Raw genomic sequence first — 18,915 nt, 5'->3', positions numbered from 1 at the left:
CCCTCGCTTTTAACGTGATGCTATTCTAAGCTTACGCAAGTAGTTTATTGTTATTACTGTTCTTTTTATAGGCAAACAAATGCATTACTGCTGCACAAAGCATTGTGTTTTTGTAAACTGCACAACAGTATAAAGATGTAACGTGAAGATGAAATACAGAAATTCCCATCACATTTTATAACTCTGCCAAAAGTATCCTGGAAACCACAGAGAATAGTTTTTCCAAATAGCATTAAAACATTTAAAGATGCTTCATACAAAAGGAATGCAGACAAAAAGGTTCAACTGTTTTAAACCAGAAAACCCTAACAGCAATTCTAAAAAATCATTAACAACATAAAAGATGCATAAAACCTTTATTCTTGCCTGAGGCTTCCTCACATTTTCCTCAAAAGGAAAAGATAAAACCACCAGCACAAGACAAAAACAAGACTATGAAATACAATCGCGAACCTTTTTCTCATTACGGGAAAGACAAACACTGATTTCTGAGGAAGTGAAAGGAGGCAAAAAGAGGCATTAAACTCAAAAAGCTTCCTTTTACAAAAAGCATGCATAAATCAAAATGAAAGTTGAAATATTCCATTTTCATTTGTGATAACAGGATTTTAAATGACAGTACATCAGTGTGAAATTATGGCTAAGAACAGAGAGTCAAGGAGCAGTGTTATCATACTTAAATAACACTGCCTACTTGCACAAATCACTTTCCAATTGCTCTGGACTGAAAGGTAAGCACCTATAAGGAAGGTTCACAGTAAAGCCTTTTCCTTCAGGTTCCAAATCTGCTCAAATCAATGTTTTTAATTCTGTTTTTCCCTCTCCCTAACTTCTGGTTTTATATAGCTGGACCATTGGGCTCCACTAATCTATATACATCTACTGCAGGGACTCCTGCACACTCTCCACATTATCAGTGGACTAAGCCAAGACAGTGTTCAGGATTCAAATAAGTTACTGGAAGCAGAAGAACCAGATATTATCATGACATATTATAGAGGGAAGAAGAGAAGAGAGGATGAAGACAGATCATAACCATTCAGACAGTTATAGCAGCAGAAAATATCAATGTATAAGCCACACTACATATCTGAAACGAGACCAAAGAGAAAAGGGACGGTAATTAAGCTGTTTCTGAATCATGAGTGAAGAAAAGGAATAGCTCGAGGCTTTAATTTCCACATGCAAAACAAAATTGTGTTCACACAACTGAGGTGATTGAAAGTGTTCAACCTGTACAGTGGCAACTCTCAAGTCACATGGAAGTTACACTGGAGGCTAATGTCTAGCCTGTGTTTATTTTAAGCGACAGCAAACACCAGTGTTATACTTTACTTTTGCTGTTGGAGTCTCAGAAGATGCTTGTTAGTGAGCCTCATTAGAAGCCCACGATGCTGTTGCCTTAAGAATCTGATCCATGATGTGTGATTTTAATAGCAAGTCAAAGTTATTTAAGCTGACAGTACTGGAGAACAGCCAGGCAAAAATGTAGCATTTGATTTAACAAGCACTTTCCTTTTGCAGACAAAGGAAAAGATTAGCCAGAACTGTAAATCCAGGGCTCTGCTGTACACAGCAGATAAACCCAAGAACTTTTAGCTTCTAAGTAGCTAGTCTCTGCAATCGTTGAAGGCTGAATGATGATCTAACTAAAGAGCTGAGGACAAACACTTGAAACGACCAAAAATATTAAAGACATTTGAACTCTCCTATTCTTCAAAACCAAGAAACAGCATCCATCCTCAAGTGAGTCATACATTGCAAGTGTGAAATGCCAAGCAAGTGTAGGAGCAATAAATAACTATATACCAAAAACTATTATGGTAAAAAAAACAGACTATTAAGTGAGAACTGACACATTGTGCTTAGATGTTTTAAGCTTTTAGTCCTACAATTGCTGAAGTCATCCTTGGTAAGGATACACTAGATAACAAATGAAATCCTTTGAAAGAAACAAATTCAGACATCTTAGTTTGCCCTTCAGAACAGCGTTGGCTTATTTAGTTTTCTGTATGCAGAAAACAATCGAAATACTAGAATTTGCAATAAAAATGTGGGTTAGAATAGTACCTAGGGCACTTCTTACTTGCCTATGACCACTCCTTTTGAAGGCTGAAGCTGCCCTCCAGAATAGGTTTAACAGCCTGGGAGAGTGGGGTATAGCAGCTGCTGAGTGGAGCTGAGGTCCCATCAGCAACACATTTTTCCAGCTGGAGACAGGGAGCTGCAGGTTCTTTCTGCCTACTCACTTGACTGAATAGTTTTGGTCCTGCAACCACCTGGTCATATTAGACCACATATTGTGTTACACTCCCAAGTGGACATGTGCAAACTGTTTAAGGACTACAGCAAACATTTAATAAAATGCTTTCAAACAAGAAACAGCTTAAAGCAGGAGCATTCAGCAAAAACCCTTCAGTTTTGCCTTCTTTCAGGCAGCAATATGGGTTTCCACCCCACAGGACAATACCTTGCCTTCAAATAGAAGTGATTCTAAATCTCTTTTGGAAGACACAAGAGCTAATCAGCAAATACACAGCACTGCTCAGGGATTATTCAACATGTAAGTTTTGAAGTTTTGACTTCAAGACCAGCTATACTAATCAAGTGTATAAATATTTATAGATTAGGTGTCTGGGAGAGGAAGGGGAGGAGTGCAAAAACAAAAGGCATACTGAATGCCTCCGAGCTTTCTTAGGGGACCTAGAAGATGGACTTTGCTCCAGTAATCTGAAAAAGTCTTCAGCTCAAGTTACTTACAATATTACAAGGGCTACAAGTCTTCTTAGAGGAAGCAAGTCTTTCTAGCATATACATAACATGAAGTTTGAGTCTGTTGTGCTTTACTGCTACTAATGCCAAGACAGCAGTCTCAGCAAGAAACACTCATGGGGTTTCCAACAACCTTAAAAGACTATTCTCTTCTTAATTAAACCCTAGCCAGCAACAGGCCACTGCTTTGCTACATAAGTTAAGTTACACATCCCAGCTTCCCACTTTGGGTGGCTGATGAGCATGATTCCTGCAAAAATTCATAATGCCCCTTCCTGCTACAGTAGTCTCATTTCCTCAGAGATGGGATTGTTCAGCAAGTTTCTCTGCTCACCAGTTTTCACAATAGAACAAAGCAAACAAATATAGTAGTGTATGTATATATATGAAAATATAGTGTGTATAAGTATATACACACTACTGTATTTGCTTTGTTTTATATATCTGTGTATATATAGTTTTTTTGACAGGGATTTAGGTTTAAGCAAAAATGTCAACATTTGCTGTAAAGTTATATTTGTGTAGCACAAGAAAACACACTAAAATAGGAAGGTGATAACCAAAGCTGTGCCAATATTATTAAAAATTATAATAGTTATTTGTAAGAAAAATCTTGTCTCAGTGATTTTAAGTCACAAAAGATTTAATCATTGTTGAAATAGTCCACTGTAACTCCAACTTTTATAGGCCAATAGTTAGCCATAATAAAGGCTAAAAACAATATGCTGATTAAATTCTTAGTAGCTGTTCTAATTACCTCTGAAGCATGTCTTCTGTTTTAGTCTGAAAAATTTATTCCCGAGTACTTCATAGACATTGGTTCCCTTCACTGTTAAGAGCCACTAAAATATATTAATAGCAAAAGTCAAGAATCCAGTTTATACTCTGTCATCTGTAATACCTTCCCAAAGAATGGAACTGAAGGAAAATCTGCAATTCCATTGTACCGTATCTTAATATAAAGAAGTAATAATCAGGCAAAGTATATACTCTAGTTTACAGCTAACAGCACACAGGTATCTTTCTCACCGTTTCCCTCGGGGATAGTGTCGTACATATTCTCCCACATCATGAGCAGCTACAGCCAGCACTTGTGGGTCGTCAGAAACCTCCAGAAGTTTTGTCAGGATTCTAGGAAAGGATTTGAAACGATCAAACCTCAGGTTTTCTACCGCTGAACTTAAATTAACAGTTTGCAACTGTAAACATGTCATACAAGTCACTCACATAGTAAAGCTAGAATATAACTTTTTCCAAACATGCAGCTGGATTTTAGCAGTACATATCCTGCCTTCATTAACAAAAACCTATTAAAAGCATTCATTGAAGTCCCTATAGCAAGCCACACCTACAAATACCTATACCAAGGGTTACAAAATACCTACTTTTTCATATATGTTGACTTCAGGACCAACAGTTTTGAGTTCAAGACCAGCTGTACTAACCAAATATATGAGTATTTATAGATGGGGGAACAGAGGGAGGGGAGGGAAGGTCAAGACACCACCACAAAGCATACACAAAGCCAACAGATGCTGCTTCTTGTGTTAAACGATAGACCCCAGTTCTGTTTGCAAGCTGCTCTCCGCTTCCGAGCACAGGAGCTGGCCTCACGCTATGAATGCTGGAAACTACAAGGCCATGTTGCCTGAGACACACTGAGGAGGCTACACTGAGCCTGGGAAGCCACGTTATCAGCCTGCTAACAACTCACCTTTTCCCAGCTCCATTCCTCCCCCTACCTTGCACCCCGTGCCTTCTTTAGCATATGATGCAGACAGGCAAAAAGGGCAGAGTTTTCTGCAGAACACTGCTTGCAGAGTCATTTGAAAAAGCAGAGTCATTTGAAAAAGCAGTTAAGAACAGAGCAGTATAAGTTCTCTGGTCTGTTCAATTATGATTTTTTCTTTTGGTTCAGGACAGCCACCTTTACTTCAGAAATATCATCCATTTAATCAACTGTTGTGGTTTAAAAAAAAGATAGTTCTGTCCTCACTCTCTTTGAAGACAGAGATGAGGAAAGAGATACCTTGTAATATACTCCAGTTTCACATGTTACTTATTTTGTTAGCGTGAACAGTAACACAGAACTTCTATAAAACAGTTTCTCAATTCTTAACACTGTCTTTTAATGAAGTACTTAAATCGCTTTGAGTGGAAAATAGTCACCAGTAACTCTGTTCACAGTAATGAGAGAGAGGGGGGAAAAAAAAGGAAAAGAAAAGGCAAATGTAAAGGCTAGAGACTAATAACAAGTTTAAAAGACTAAGCATCTGGATCACTGGAAAATTACATTTATCTATGCTTAGTGAGATGCAAATATGTTCTAATTACAGAAAGTTAGCAATAAATAGAAACACTTAGAAGGGTTAAAAATTCAAATGGAAGAATTTTATTGGAATTTTCTTAATATACCTCAGCCACTACCTCCCTACAGGCTGCAAAGTGACAGGTGAAGTCCTTTTCATTTAAGAAAGTCTCCTAATTTGCACAAGCAGTAAGAGCAGAAACTGTAACACTAATCAAAAGATGTTTGAGGATCTACAAAATATTGTAGAGCAAAATCCAGCATCACTTGCATAAGAAGTTAATAATGGGGGAGAGCAGGAAGAAAAGTACATCTAACAGAACTGTATTAGATTTAGAAAGCAAATAGTGCAGCAGATATTAAGGGAAAAGAAAATGATTCAGCTTGAAGAGAGGAGAGGATTGTCTGTCAGATGCCTTATACTACAGAGGAAAAACTGGCAGGTACAAGATTATTAAAAGGAAAGTGGAAGGAATTTTAGAAATCTCAACTGTACAAAGTGGCTTGGTATAAACCATGTAAAATCCCTCGTCTCCCTCCACTTCTCCCCAACACTTTTTTTTTTTATTGTACACCACTGACTTTGTTGCAGCACAGGCACAACACATTTACCCAGCATGTGGTCCCAAAACCAGGAGAGATGACTACAATAAAATATTGCTTAATGTTTCCAATAGCAGTTGCATCAACATCATTTCATGTTGCAGTTGGAAGCATCTCAAAGCCTTAAGCATCTACAATCCTACATATTTAGCAAAGGGCTCTCAGAGAAAAATTTATTGGACTGGCCTTGCTGAGGTTTCAGGGCAGACTGGAGCACACACGGTTCTGACTCAGTCTATTCTTGCCATGCCTTTAACATCACACATTCTACTCAACCTCCTGATTTAAGTTAGGTCCAGCACTTACTAGCAAATACAGAACAGGTAGAAGAGCACATATACCAAATTATCAGTTAATGATGACACAGTTGGACAACTAACAGCTTCCCACAGCTATTTAACACTCAGACGTCCTAGTACCTGCTTTCAGAAGCCAGCAAGCAAGTCGCTGACTCCAATAGCAAAGAGCAGCTTTGGCTTCACTTCATGTAACAACCTACTTGTACCAGAGTCCAAAGCCAAAACAGACAGCCTGGAACATAATGCAGTAAATCAGATTTTCCACAGAACAGTAGCACAACTTTCAGCCCTCAAGTATTTGAGGAAGGAGTTCTTTACTCTGATCAAACACCACAAAATTAAGCCTAAGATGTGGCAAAATCAGTTTTTAGTTACATCAATTAGTATAACTGTTTTTCAAATGAAAGCATTAAAAGTATCTGTACAAGTTTGCAAGTGAGTTAAGCTAGAGATATTCCTTCCATTGTCATCAATATATTTTGAGCAGTTAAAGCAAATAACCAATTCAACTTTTGGCCAAGATCAGTACTGGGTAAGGACCACACATTCTAACTTGTTTCCACTTTAGTTGTTACCTAATTTATGTCAACAGGGAATATTACACACAGTATCAGTTAAATACTGACAATATTAAAGCATAATATGAATCAAGAATTGAGGACTTACTTGAGTAGTTCATAATTCTTCTCATTTAATCTTACAGCATTCTCACGCCAAAACTTCTCAGACTTGTGTACAGGACTCCACTCCAATCTTCCTGACTTGAGCTCAGAACTGTACTCATCAAATGAGCTGCAATACAAAAGACTCAGAATGAAATACAGGCTCAGCTTCCATGAATGGAGTGTGAACACCACACCCAAATCTATCCCTAGTAGGACAGAACTGGAGCACAGTTTGTTACAACACATTTGGAAGTCAGCTCTCTGCAAAGCACAAAAACTGTTCCTGCTCATAAGAGTTCATCATTGCTTAAAAATACTGAAATGAATGAAAGATAAAAGAAAAATGTGTTTAGCTCTCATCCTCCCCAAGAAGGATTCCTGAAGTTAAAATCCAGTCCTAAACTTCTGGAAATTTATCAGTTGTTTTGCATGCTTTCCAGGTTTTAATTTCTCTAAAAAAGGATCATGGTCCTCAATTTTCATAAAATTAAGCCTTTGGTGCAAACTAACATGCAGTTCGATTTATGCACAGGAAAAGAAGAGAAGCGTACCTTTAGTTTACTTGGACAGCAAAAAGAGTATGTTAATTTGGTAGCCTTTAGCTTAGACTAGGACTGCATTTATTTCCTACCAACTCTCATTGAAGTTCTTTCTTAACAGTTTACCAGTTATGAAGATCACATATCCAGTAATGAAGAAGATTTTTCAATTCAGTGTGTAAATACTCAGTTGTAGTGGTGTCTTTCATATACAACCAACACCTCCGGTATGCTGTCTTATCAGCCATCACATAAGTATCATAATTCCATATATTATATAGCTATAATATTGTGTATTGTAGCCATATAAAATATAATATTGTATATAATTATATAACAGTACATAATATTTAATATTATATTTTAAAAGATTTTACCAATGTTTGTATAATCACACTTTTCAAAAGTTCATACTACAAAACATACCTAAGGTCCTGCACACTCTCACCAAGCTTCTCCAGTAGAAATCTGATATCTTCACTTATGTCTTCATCATCATATTTCTGCTGATCCAAATTCTCTAGCTGCTTTAAAACTTTACACTGAATCATGGCAAGAGCATATTCTTGGCGAGTTTCTCTCTCTGTAGATTTCTCTAACAGATTCTAGGAAAATAATTTTTTTATTTTAGAAGAACAGACTATTCTGAAATGAAAAGGCTAGTATTTTTGAGAAGTCCTTGCTGGCAGTTTTTTAATTAAAGAAGCGACTATTAGCTAGAATTGAGCACTTCATGAAATAATCTCTCCAAAGAGAAGTAAAATACGAGTCTGCCACACAGTAATTGCTTTATACCTACTTCAGTGCTGTAAACTGCCTGGCACTCATCTTACTGCACATGAGGAGTACTCATATGTGGGACTAAAGCAGATGGGTATCATGAATCAAGAGGAACTTAAAAAAGGATTATGGCTCTGGTTTGCAAGGTGGAAGTCATACAATCACATAAGCTAAAAAAGCACAAACCCCATTGCATTTAAGCAACTGATTTGGACCTTCTTCCTCCTAAACAGCAGGGAGTGGTGTGCCATGCTACCTTAAACATTAGAAAGTATTAATACACCTGTTTTGATCATTTTCCACATCAAATAAAGCAGAAACGCTACTCAAAGAAAAAAGAGAGGCCGATATCCCAAACTGTACAGTCTCTGCCATAAACAACTACTTTTATCTAGGTTTATCAGTTCAATTTTCTGTGTAGTCCCAGCATAAAGTAGGAAAGTCTAAACACCCTGATCTTTCCAGCTCAAGAGTTTACATCTGAATTAGATCAGCTTCTTCTAAATTTGGGAACATTCCAACTAGATGCTTTTATTCAACAGAAGCTTGCTGGTAAGACAAGCACAGAATGTAATAATCAAGTTCCAATATCATTTATTCATTACATTTTTACTCAGTGTAATCAGCTTCAAATTATGTTGTTCAATCAGAGCTAGCCACCTGCACTTTTTGATAAAGCTGAAAACATGTAATCCATGTTAAAAGAGGAAGTCTTTAAGAAACAGAAGCTGTGTTCATATGAATAAGCCTTAACAACTACCAGAAAAGAATGGTGCAATTATACAGAAGGAATTTGACTACGTTTCTCTTGTTCATGACACAAGCTTTATGCTCAAGGTTTCAGACATCATGTTACTTAGTAAGGTAAGACACTGCAAATTAATGTTAAAACTTGCATAAGGAAAAAGAAATTCTATTACTGCTTTTAATGGTTACATACAACCCACTTCATTTTATTGCGTAGAAAAAAAATATATACGCTTCTATCCATTAAGTAAGAGACCTGAAAGGTAAAAGGCAATTTAGAGAAAGTAATGCTAAATTATCTACTTAGAGTTGTAAGTGCTAATGAGAGCAAAAGAACAAATAATGGATCCTAAAAGACAAGATTCAGCAATTTCAAAGAGCATGTAGCTAAAGTTTCTAAAGAACTCCTATTTAGAAGGGTTAGAGGCAGAAGTGGAAGCTACTCCCAGTATTATTAAATAACTCATACTAAAGTGAGGTATTCAAACTTTTTAATACTGAAATGGAAAGGGTATATTAGGAGAATACAAACAGGAACACATAATTAAATAGAACAGATCAGTAAACTACTTAGTGATAAGAAGTATTAAGGTAAAAAATGAGCAGTGAGGAAAGAAGCATAAAAGAAAAATGAAAAATACTACAAATATACAAAAAAATGAGGAAAAAATACATTCTAACAGAGCAAGTAATTGATTCAAAGTAGACAGAAGTACTTCATGCCTGTTGCTTCATAAAAAAAAGTGCATTACCTTCTTGGTACAATTAAATTACCAAAGAAGTGAAACAGGTCAAATTTGGGGGGAATCAGATAGTAGGGCAGATGCATATCAATTGTCGAAACTCATGACACACCCTCTGCAATGCATGGGCCACGGGGAGGATCTAGGAATCATCAAGCCTAGCCGTTTATGCAAATCACCTATTTTTTTCCATAAACTGATTACAAAGGAAATAGACTATTTTGCCTCTGCTACCTATTTTAATTTTGCTCCAGAACTAACAGCTTCAGTGTCTAGTTTCCAATCTATATTTCTTGCCTGTCAGTTTATAGAGACTAGTGTTGGCACAAGAATGAGTTTAACAGCTGTTTTCTTTCCCCAACATTAATTTCCCCAAAACCTGTAACAAAACCACCTTGTTTTTCCTCAGCCTTTATTTAGTAAAAGCACCTGGCTTGGTTTTGTCTCCTCCTGCAAAACATAGTAACTCTAAGAACTACCAATTATTTCTCCTGTTTTTTAATGACCTCCAAATTAGAAGATATTGAATACAAGATACTGAAACCTGTCACCATTTTTTAAGAGCTCTCTTTCTGTATTTCCCCATTTAATCCTAACATTAAGATCCTCAACAACACTATCCCTTTCCTCATGCTTTGCTCTTTGAGATTTTAAAAACTCAGCTTTTAAAAACACAAGTCAGAGCATCAGAATATATATACAAACACTTACACACACACACACACACACACTCTTTAATAATGAAGCGTAAAATCTCAAATTTTAAAATTCATTTTACTCTTCAAACAAGTACTCCAAATACACATATTGCATTTTGATTCTTTGTCTGCAGAAAGTCAATAATAGAAAGTCAGTCAGTCCCTGAATTGAATACAGGCCACCTTGGGTACCTAACTGAAGCTAGGTTTACCATTCTAGGCTGCTTCTACAGTCTAGGGAAGACATGCTCCCTGAATCACTCTCTGAACATGCTTCTCTTCACTGGCAGCAGACAGAGCCTAGGACATTCAAGTTCCATCTCTAAACTTACAGTGAGGTTTGTCTCCCCTATGAATTTACCTCATCTGCCAACAGGTCCAACTTTTAAAACAGGGCTAAAAGTTGTTACAGCACTCCTGTATAACATACAGGACACTTGACATGCATGCACATAAACTATGTGCATGGACCTGATTAGCACACACGAATTCAAACTCGTACTCTCACAATGAAAGCATAAAGCATCAGTGCTTAGTTATCCCAAAGTATCTTAAGTAGGATCAGCCATTTTCAGATAACATGAACACAGTAAGTCAGCTAGTCACTCTTATATGGGTATCCTCGTTCATCTTGACAAAGCCACCAAGAAAAGATTTTTGACTAGTAGATAAAAAGATAATTTCCAAGTCAATCAAGAAGTTGGGCAAACAGATATCTCTTCAAAATGGTATTTTTAATAAATTCTGCCTTAGGAAGCTTTAATCAAGTATCAGCAACTCCAGTGTTTTAACACTACTACTAGTAGAAAAAAGAATCTTGAATTAAAGATGAGAAGCCATTAATGCCAGTGTTCAATATAGTATTAGTCAGACTTATTCTAAGGCAGCATTGAAAGCTGCATGTCTATTACTTGTAACAGCATATGTTCTACCTATAACAAAACTCACATCATAGAAAGAGGGAGAAATAAGCTTTCAATCCAGGATACCTGAGAAGAAACAGAAACAAACAGCTGTGCTTCAGCAACATCTGAAACCAGCTGAGCAGATCGTACCTGCAGTTAACAGACACTTACCCGAAATGCTGCAAGGATGATTCTAGTCACTTTCTCCTTGACCGATTCCTGAAGAATATCCGACAGCACTGGAACAATATTATATCGACGGAGATATTCGCACATTTGAGGGCTAAATGCCAGCAGCCACACACAGAAAATCATCTGGTATTGGAGCTGGAAGCCACATTTGTTGCTCAAGACCCCCATGATACTGAAAAGTTAACATGATACACATTTGATTTTTAAATAACAGCATGCATTGTATTATTCTACCTTGAAACATTTTATTACAAAAAAAAAAAAACAGGACAAAAAACATTTAACAGGAACTTATCGGTAAGAGCTGTAGGGATGAGCACACAACACATACTTTGCAATACTCTGCACCAGTATTTATCATTGTCCAAGCAGCTTATTTAGGAAGCCATCTTTTAAAATATAGTTTTTATTTCATTTCTCAGCCTTATAGTCACAAAGAAGCTTTTTCCAATGTGAATTGATTTAATACTGTATCCACCTTCAGACTGAGATTTCTTCTAGTGGCATGTTTAGAGCATTATTTGTAATTCCACAAGAAACACACAGCTCCTTTTTCAGAGTTAGGAAAGAGGAGGAATAAGCAAGCAGAACAATCTACACATACAGAAAGAACACATTCCCTAACTGTATCTTTCCACAGGCGTGTTCGAAATAAGCTGAATTAGGGACTATTTAACAAGTGAGTTTTCAGAGAATAGCTTATCCGTAACACCAGGTCACAAAAGGGACAGATATAATACGGCACCACTAGACAAGAAATATCACAAGATCACCGTGAAGAGGAAAAAAAAATTGTATTTCAGCTGAACGAAGTTTGTTTTGAAATTTTAATAAGCAATTTACAAGTTCTTCCCCCCCAAAGCCAAGCCAATTAAAAAAAAAAAAAAAAACAACTTGCAAAATTACTAAAGTTAAGATGACAAAACACAGATTTGTTGAAATGAAGGCTATTGTAACATTTCAATAGCTTATTGTTATTCCTCAACCATTACCAACAACCTTGGTGAAAAAGTTTGTTTCAATAGTGTCATCTTGATACATCTGAAAGTCTTTTGAATTTTCATTTCACTGACAACTTTGACTTTTCTCCAATTTGGAGTAGAAAGATATTCTTTTCTTAGATTCCAAACTGTATAGCCACCATCCCTAATAAGGACACACATGGTAGAAGAGTTATTTATACATGGGCATTCCTAAAGAAGATGAGTGACAACACCTTAACCTCATGCGAAGCTATTTATGAGGAGAACCTGGATAAAAGAACAATCTACTTAAAGCCATATCTGGGGGATGGGGGTATTAATGCTTGAAAACAAAAAGGTTTTGTACTCAGAGCAGCTGTCTTTGCAAGTGAATTCTATTACAAAAGGGGTCATTGGGAACATGCTATTGTAAGTGCAAGTTTATCCATATAAATTAAAATAAACGCTCACCAGTTTACGCCATCTGCTTCTACCCATGCAAAGCGATATTCATTGACCCTGAGCATCAGCTGCAGACATCCAGCAACACATTGTACATACTGGGAACTCTAGGTGAAAACAAGAATACATCACTTCTTATTAGAAGAGTTAGGTACTAAACATTTAAGCTCAGTTTTCCATAACAGGCTCTACTAGCATACTTCATTACACATTTCTTCAGCAACACTTCTGATTTAAGCAGGGTCACCCTTATAATGCTCTACATCCCTCTATTTAAAAATAATTTTAAAAAAATCTGACAAGAGAAGAAAAGGTAGAAAGAAAATAAGCAGAGAAGAGTTTTGAATGGGAAAGAAACATTATGGAAGTGATACCATTTTACCATTATCACAACAGATTTTTATAGCCCATTTGAACATGCCTTCTGTCAGCTTGTATTAAGGCTGTCTTCTGTTTGATTACACTGCCAGAGCCAATTCATCATGGGAATCAGTTATTACTGTCGAACAAACTCTGGAAAATAAAGCAGCTATAACATAACCGTTTACCAGACTTAATCAAGTCTGCCGCAGGTCTTTGTAGCAAAAAGGAATCTTCAGTTAGAGCTCTTCCCTTCCCCATCCTCCTACTCAGCACAGCAGCAGTCCCATTACAATTGCAATTTCCCTATACATATATGTACACAGTAAGTACCATGCTTATCATAATGCATGAGAGGTTTATTTATCTATAAAAATACCATTAGAGATGAGTATGCACAATCCTCTTCAAAGTTTAGCTTTGCATTTTAATTTTTTCTTTTTCTCCTTTTAACGAAAAGCTTAGCATGTTATACTGTGCTATGAGAACAAGACTAAAACTTTCCCTTCAAGAAAATGCTGAGATGTGCATCACTGAATCCTATTTTCTTTCAAATTCCTAAATGAACAGTCACCGAGACAGAATAATTAAACAGCTTTTCATCTCAAAGTATGTATTTCTTGTGCAATAGCACATAATATTGATTAAAAAAAAAAAAAAAAAAAAAATCAGCAGCACATTGTGATTTCTACTACAGCAGCAAAAAGATCCCAAAGTATGACAGAAGTGGCATTTTATTCTCTCCTCTTGCTCGAATTCTGGCATATCTTGACTAATACTCAGATGTGCAACAAAAAGTAATTTTCCCTATAAGCTTTTTGCTTTACTAAGTGCCTTTAAAGTCTTGTGGTAGATCAGTCATACAACACAAGGTCAAACCTTTCAAACATTCAATGAAAGAAACTAGGCAATCCCATATGAAATGAAAAGGTAAGAGACAACAAACAGAATTTAAACTCCTTTACAAGAGTCACAAAATGAATTCATCTTTAGACTCAGTTTTTATATAAGGTCTTAGAATAAACATCTACAGCCATTCATTATAAAGGACATTTATTTCTCTGGGTAGGAATTCACTTTCATACACCCCTCTCTCCCCAGAATAATGAATTCTTTTATCTGCATCACCAAACTGCATTCCTGTACTAGGAGTTATTTTATCTTTAAATAGACCATCATAAAAGCTCTCTCTTTCAACACTATCTTAAATTTAAATTTTATAATAAATCCCAGCCATCACTTCCTATGTAAAATGATACAACTGCATCCCTAATTTATTCTGAAATACTTTAGTTAGCACCTGCTTGGATATTCTGCACAAGCTAGATCTGAAATCAGAAACACTATAACCAAGTCAATTCAATACTGTACACAAACTAATTATCTTAGAACATATTTGCACTATGAGTTTTGCTGCCTTGGGACTCCACAGTAGTACATCCACACAGTACACTGAATACAGATCACTCCATAATGAGTGGTACAGCATGTTGTAGAAGGATTTACTGTTTTAGGGCCACATAACATACGGCTATCCACTTAACAAAACCTTACAGTAATGAGACACAAAACTGTACATACAGAACTTCAACTTCCATGCTCAGGCCATAATTTAATCTCCTACTATGTGGTCATGGGTAACACAAAGTCTTTCTGCTTTACTAACTTAAATCTTGGTCAGTGGTACTTTAAGAGGCTTTTCCCTACAGGGAGCTAATTCTTTAAAGCAATTACTTCACTTAGAAGAGAAACAAATTCCAAATTCATATTTAAGTCTGTTGAAAAACTATGGACACTTTCACTATAATATTCAGGTTGCAAAAGGACCAAAAAACCAAACTGCTGAATTCTCCTCCACATTCAAAAGCCATGATGAACTGCTTCATTGTGCCACCACAAAATAGAAAAAACAGTTATGATGATCACTTGCATTTGCTATACTGCCACACACAGCTCATCTCTAAGATGAGCAGCCACTATAACTATGTGAAATTCAGCATAAATACTGAATATAAACAGCTCATAGCTTTAAAAGTACTCTTGTAATTCCATGCTATAGAGGTTTGAGGGGCAACGTTAGCTTGTTAACAAGTGTTAGTTTGATGTGCCGTTTGTAAATTCTACATTCCAAAAGCCAGAAGCTTCTTACTCTCAAGCTTCTTTTACTGACAAGTCAGAAAGTCCAGTACAAAAGACAGCATTGTTCAACAATTTAATTGCCCAGCATTTCTCCAAGTTGTAACAAAGAGGATGCTTAACACATTTACAGCTTTAACAACTCAACATAACTCGTAAAATATGTATTTCTACTGCCAACACTTTCAGTGAAACCAGTGTTTTAAAAATACTTTTATTTCTTAGTGCCATCATCTGGCAATCTTTTGTAGTACAGTTCTGACTCCAAGTATTTTCTAGCAAGACATCTCTGCCCCTTATCCCAACAGTGGATATCACCTCTCTAAAAAAGAAAATTGACATATTCCAAAGAAATACTCACATCACTTGTGGAGACTGTTCCTGCTTCCACAGAACCCCCTGCACCACGTAGTTTCTAGCACAAAAATACAAGTTTAAAATCAGAGCTGTCCCTTACCTTTACAGAAGAACTGTTACCAAATCTCTTCCAATCCCCCCATCCTTCCAGACAAAAAACAAAAGATAAAAAAATCAGATACTGTTTTTTCCACAATATATTATGATTTGCTATTTATTTTCTAATCCCACACTATCATGTCTAGAATATGCTTGGAAATACACTTGATATACTATCTCAGGATTGGTTTGTGGTTTTTTTTTGTTTTGTTTTGTTTTTTTTTAAACACTGTAGATTTACTCAAGACTTTTATTCATTTTAAAATTTGAAAGCCATTCTCTTGAATCTTTCTGAAAGAAGTTCCAACTTTAAGATTCTTGCTTACAGAGGCAAAGTAAAACTTCCTTCTAATATGTCCACAGTTTGGAAATCAATGAAAAATATGCTGGTACTAAACCTACCAAACTGTTTCTCTGCTTTCCAGAATCCATTTCTGTTCCAGCACTATCTTAGAGAATGATAAACCATTGACTATTGACAAGGTTTACAGGGGTGGGGGAGAACAAACACAAAGGAGATTAGTCTTTGAAGGACAAGCCAGAAGCAAGCAGTACAAGCCAGAAGCAAGCAGTTCATACTGAGCTAATGCCATACAAATACTGTTCAAACAAACCAGGATTTATTCAGTTTCAAGTGACATGACTGCTAAGAAAACAGCTTTATACTACAGCAAACTAGAGAAGGGAAAAAAAAAGTTTTTTATTCACTTCCTGCTTTCTCCATTGTAACAAGCTCTGAAAAGCAAAACAATACAAGGAGACAAAAAACCCTCATCATATGTTCTCTCATTTTGCAAGACGGAATGAATATTAATAACAGAAAAATCAAAATGCCTTTTTTTAAAATCACTTTTAATTTATATTTCAAGCAGTGGAGGTGAAATTAAGTCTTAAATTAGAAAGCATATGCCTGAAGAATAAAGGTTTAGCTTTAAAAACACGGATATGAAATTTCATTTAAAAAAGAAAACGAAAAAGAATTTCTGGATGCATATCTATATGTGCATTCATATTCTTTAAAAAAAACATTTCCAAAGTCACTGTAATATTTAAAGAGAAACAGTTTTCTACCTGGGAACTGAGCTGTGTTTTAATCCAGTTGAAGTAGTAATTCAAGTCACTTCCTTCCATAAGTTCTCTCCCCCAAGCAGCCAATTTGGCAATAATTCTTGCTGCCTAAAAGAGAATGCAATAAACAGATTTTCAATGCAACAGCAATTTCCAGATTTAATATCAGAGCAATGTCCTGTATGCTTTGGAAACCAAGTTTAGATAAAAGGTGGCCCCTTAAAAAAAAAAAAATAGTAATAATCTTTTCCATGTCAAAGGATCTTCACACCTACTAATTTTGTTCCTTCAGCTTTCTCTGTTGCATCACCAGTAGCTGGTGTATTATCACAAGATTATCAGATAGCTGTATCTGATGAAGTTCACAAGGCACCAAAGAAGAAGTGAGAAGGAGGGGGGAGTTTCTATCAATGGGCAACTGCTAGAGGACACTTAAAGTCAAAAATCCATCAACAATAAGACACTTCATCTAATTGTACATTAGCATGCTTGCTTCAAGCAATTAAGGAATATGCCAATGCAAATGATCATAAAACATTAAAGTTTTATGTTCTTAAACTGAAGCAAGTAATCATCAAGAAGGAAGAAGGTTCAAGCCCAGAAAAAGAGAATAAAACCAATAAAGAAAGCAGAATTTAGGAATGAAGTTAAAGAGAAGTTAAAGAATAAAAAGTCAGATCAGTTTCCATGATGCCTATGACGAGAACACGTACAAACCAGAAGAGTAAGTTTCTATGCCAGCTTTTTCAAACTAATTTAAGTGACTATCCTGTAGCCTGCAGCATATTTGCAGAAATATTTGAGCCAGCTTTAAAAGCAGTCTAACCAAGGAACTACTGAGGCAGGGGTTAGTTTGCCTCCAGACAGCTCCTTGATGCAGTGGTGAGACTATTTTAGGCACCTTCTCACTTTACAGCATTCAGAAGTGCAGCAGCATCACAGATTTCTGAAGGAAGCATGGGAGACAGTCTGGTACAACAACCTCCACATTCAGAAATGGACTTGACACGACCCAATGTGGTCAAGCAATCCTATAAAGTCCCTATGGCTCTTAAACATGAGATTGCAGAACTCCAGGTCAGCATGCTCCCGAGTTAAAACTGCTACCGGGCCCCTGAACCAGAGATCATTCATACTTAGCAGAGTTTGGGCCTGGACACAGCGCACAAATATTTTGATCTACCTATGCAGACACATTGATGTGGCATCAACAGTCTTCCAGCGTGCACACTGGGAGGAGGAGAAGGGGGGGAAAAAAACAAAACACACACCAACATAAGCCTAAAACTGTCTGTGTTTTGCAAATGTTAATGTGCTTCAAAAAACCCACAGATATTGGCGTTAAAATGCATGGTTAGGTAAGTAAAAGGAGCAAATTGATGTTTTAAAGTGAATTGACATCACACAAGATTCTCCGATTTGGAAATTTGAATATTTTTGAGGTAGCAAAATGTAGCAAAACATAACAATGCCTGAATAACACATCTATAACTAGTAAAATACTGGACATAGTAATTTCTACCTGTACACTTGCAAACCACCATTCCAGGGAGATTTCTACCTGTACACTTGCAAACCACCATTCCAGGGAGATTAATTGGTTTACATTGCAAGGATCTGAGAAGTACACTTCACCTGCACACTTCAGAAGTCAATATTGTCTGAGTACTCAGAGACTGTAGCTTTGCAGCATGGGTCCTTAGCACCAACAGCAGCAAAAGTAAAACAAAACAAGCCAACAGCCTCTTCCTTCAGCTGCACCAAGTCACCTGCTTGTAGAGCCAGGAGTGAACCAGTCAGGTTAAAGAATAATTAAGCCTGTCAGACACTTTCCCTGAAAATATAGGCTAGCTCACTGTTCAAGCCACAGTACAGTCACAAACGCAGCAGCGCTGGCCATACCTAAGGGGCAACAGCTCACTTTGGCTGGAATTCCTTGCACCAGTACTGCCACCAGAGCATACGGCAGACCTGGTATGCGGTTTTGTGGTTTAAGCCACTGATTTGGTTTTACCATACCATGCCAGCATAAGCTTACGTTAACTGCAGTGAAGAGCAATTTGTAATCATGCAGTTTTCGTCCTCTTGAGACCATAGCAATGGTACAAACTACAGTCTCCAGTAGGAATTCAAAGTAATACAACCGTATTTACTCCCACAAGGAAAAGAACAAACAGCTGAGATGAAATGGACAGTTCTCAGCACAGATGACAGAAGAAT

At 36.6% G+C, this 18,915-nt stretch overlaps 1 protein-coding gene across 3 annotated transcripts in view; it reads right to left on the bottom strand.

The window, feature by feature from the left end:
* Window positions 1-18,915, bottom strand: part of ATP6V1H (ATPase H+ transporting V1 subunit H) — a 44,673-nt gene that overhangs the window by 12,887 nt on the left and 12,871 nt on the right. For all 3 annotated transcript variants that reach the window (XM_026097725.2, XM_064507543.1, XM_026097733.2), the window contains 7 exons: window positions 16,699-16,803; window positions 15,533-15,586; window positions 12,685-12,782; window positions 11,231-11,423; window positions 7,613-7,791; window positions 6,649-6,774; window positions 3,802-3,903 (listed from right to left, as the gene is read on the bottom strand). In XM_026097725.2, the coding sequence (XP_025953510.1) occupies window positions 3,802-3,903; window positions 6,649-6,774; window positions 7,613-7,791; window positions 11,231-11,423; window positions 12,685-12,782; window positions 15,533-15,586; window positions 16,699-16,803 (857 nt within the window). The remainder of the gene's footprint in view (window positions 1-3,801; window positions 3,904-6,648; window positions 6,775-7,612; window positions 7,792-11,230; window positions 11,424-12,684; window positions 12,783-15,532; window positions 15,587-16,698; window positions 16,804-18,915) is intronic.

This window comes from Dromaius novaehollandiae, chromosome 2, assembly GCF_036370855.1.
Source record: "Dromaius novaehollandiae isolate bDroNov1 chromosome 2, bDroNov1.hap1, whole genome shotgun sequence".
Taxonomy (NCBI): domain Eukaryota; kingdom Metazoa; phylum Chordata; class Aves; order Casuariiformes; family Dromaiidae; genus Dromaius; species Dromaius novaehollandiae.
The sequence above is the reverse complement of the archived record's forward strand: the minus strand, read 5'-3'. Positions and strand labels throughout refer to the sequence as shown.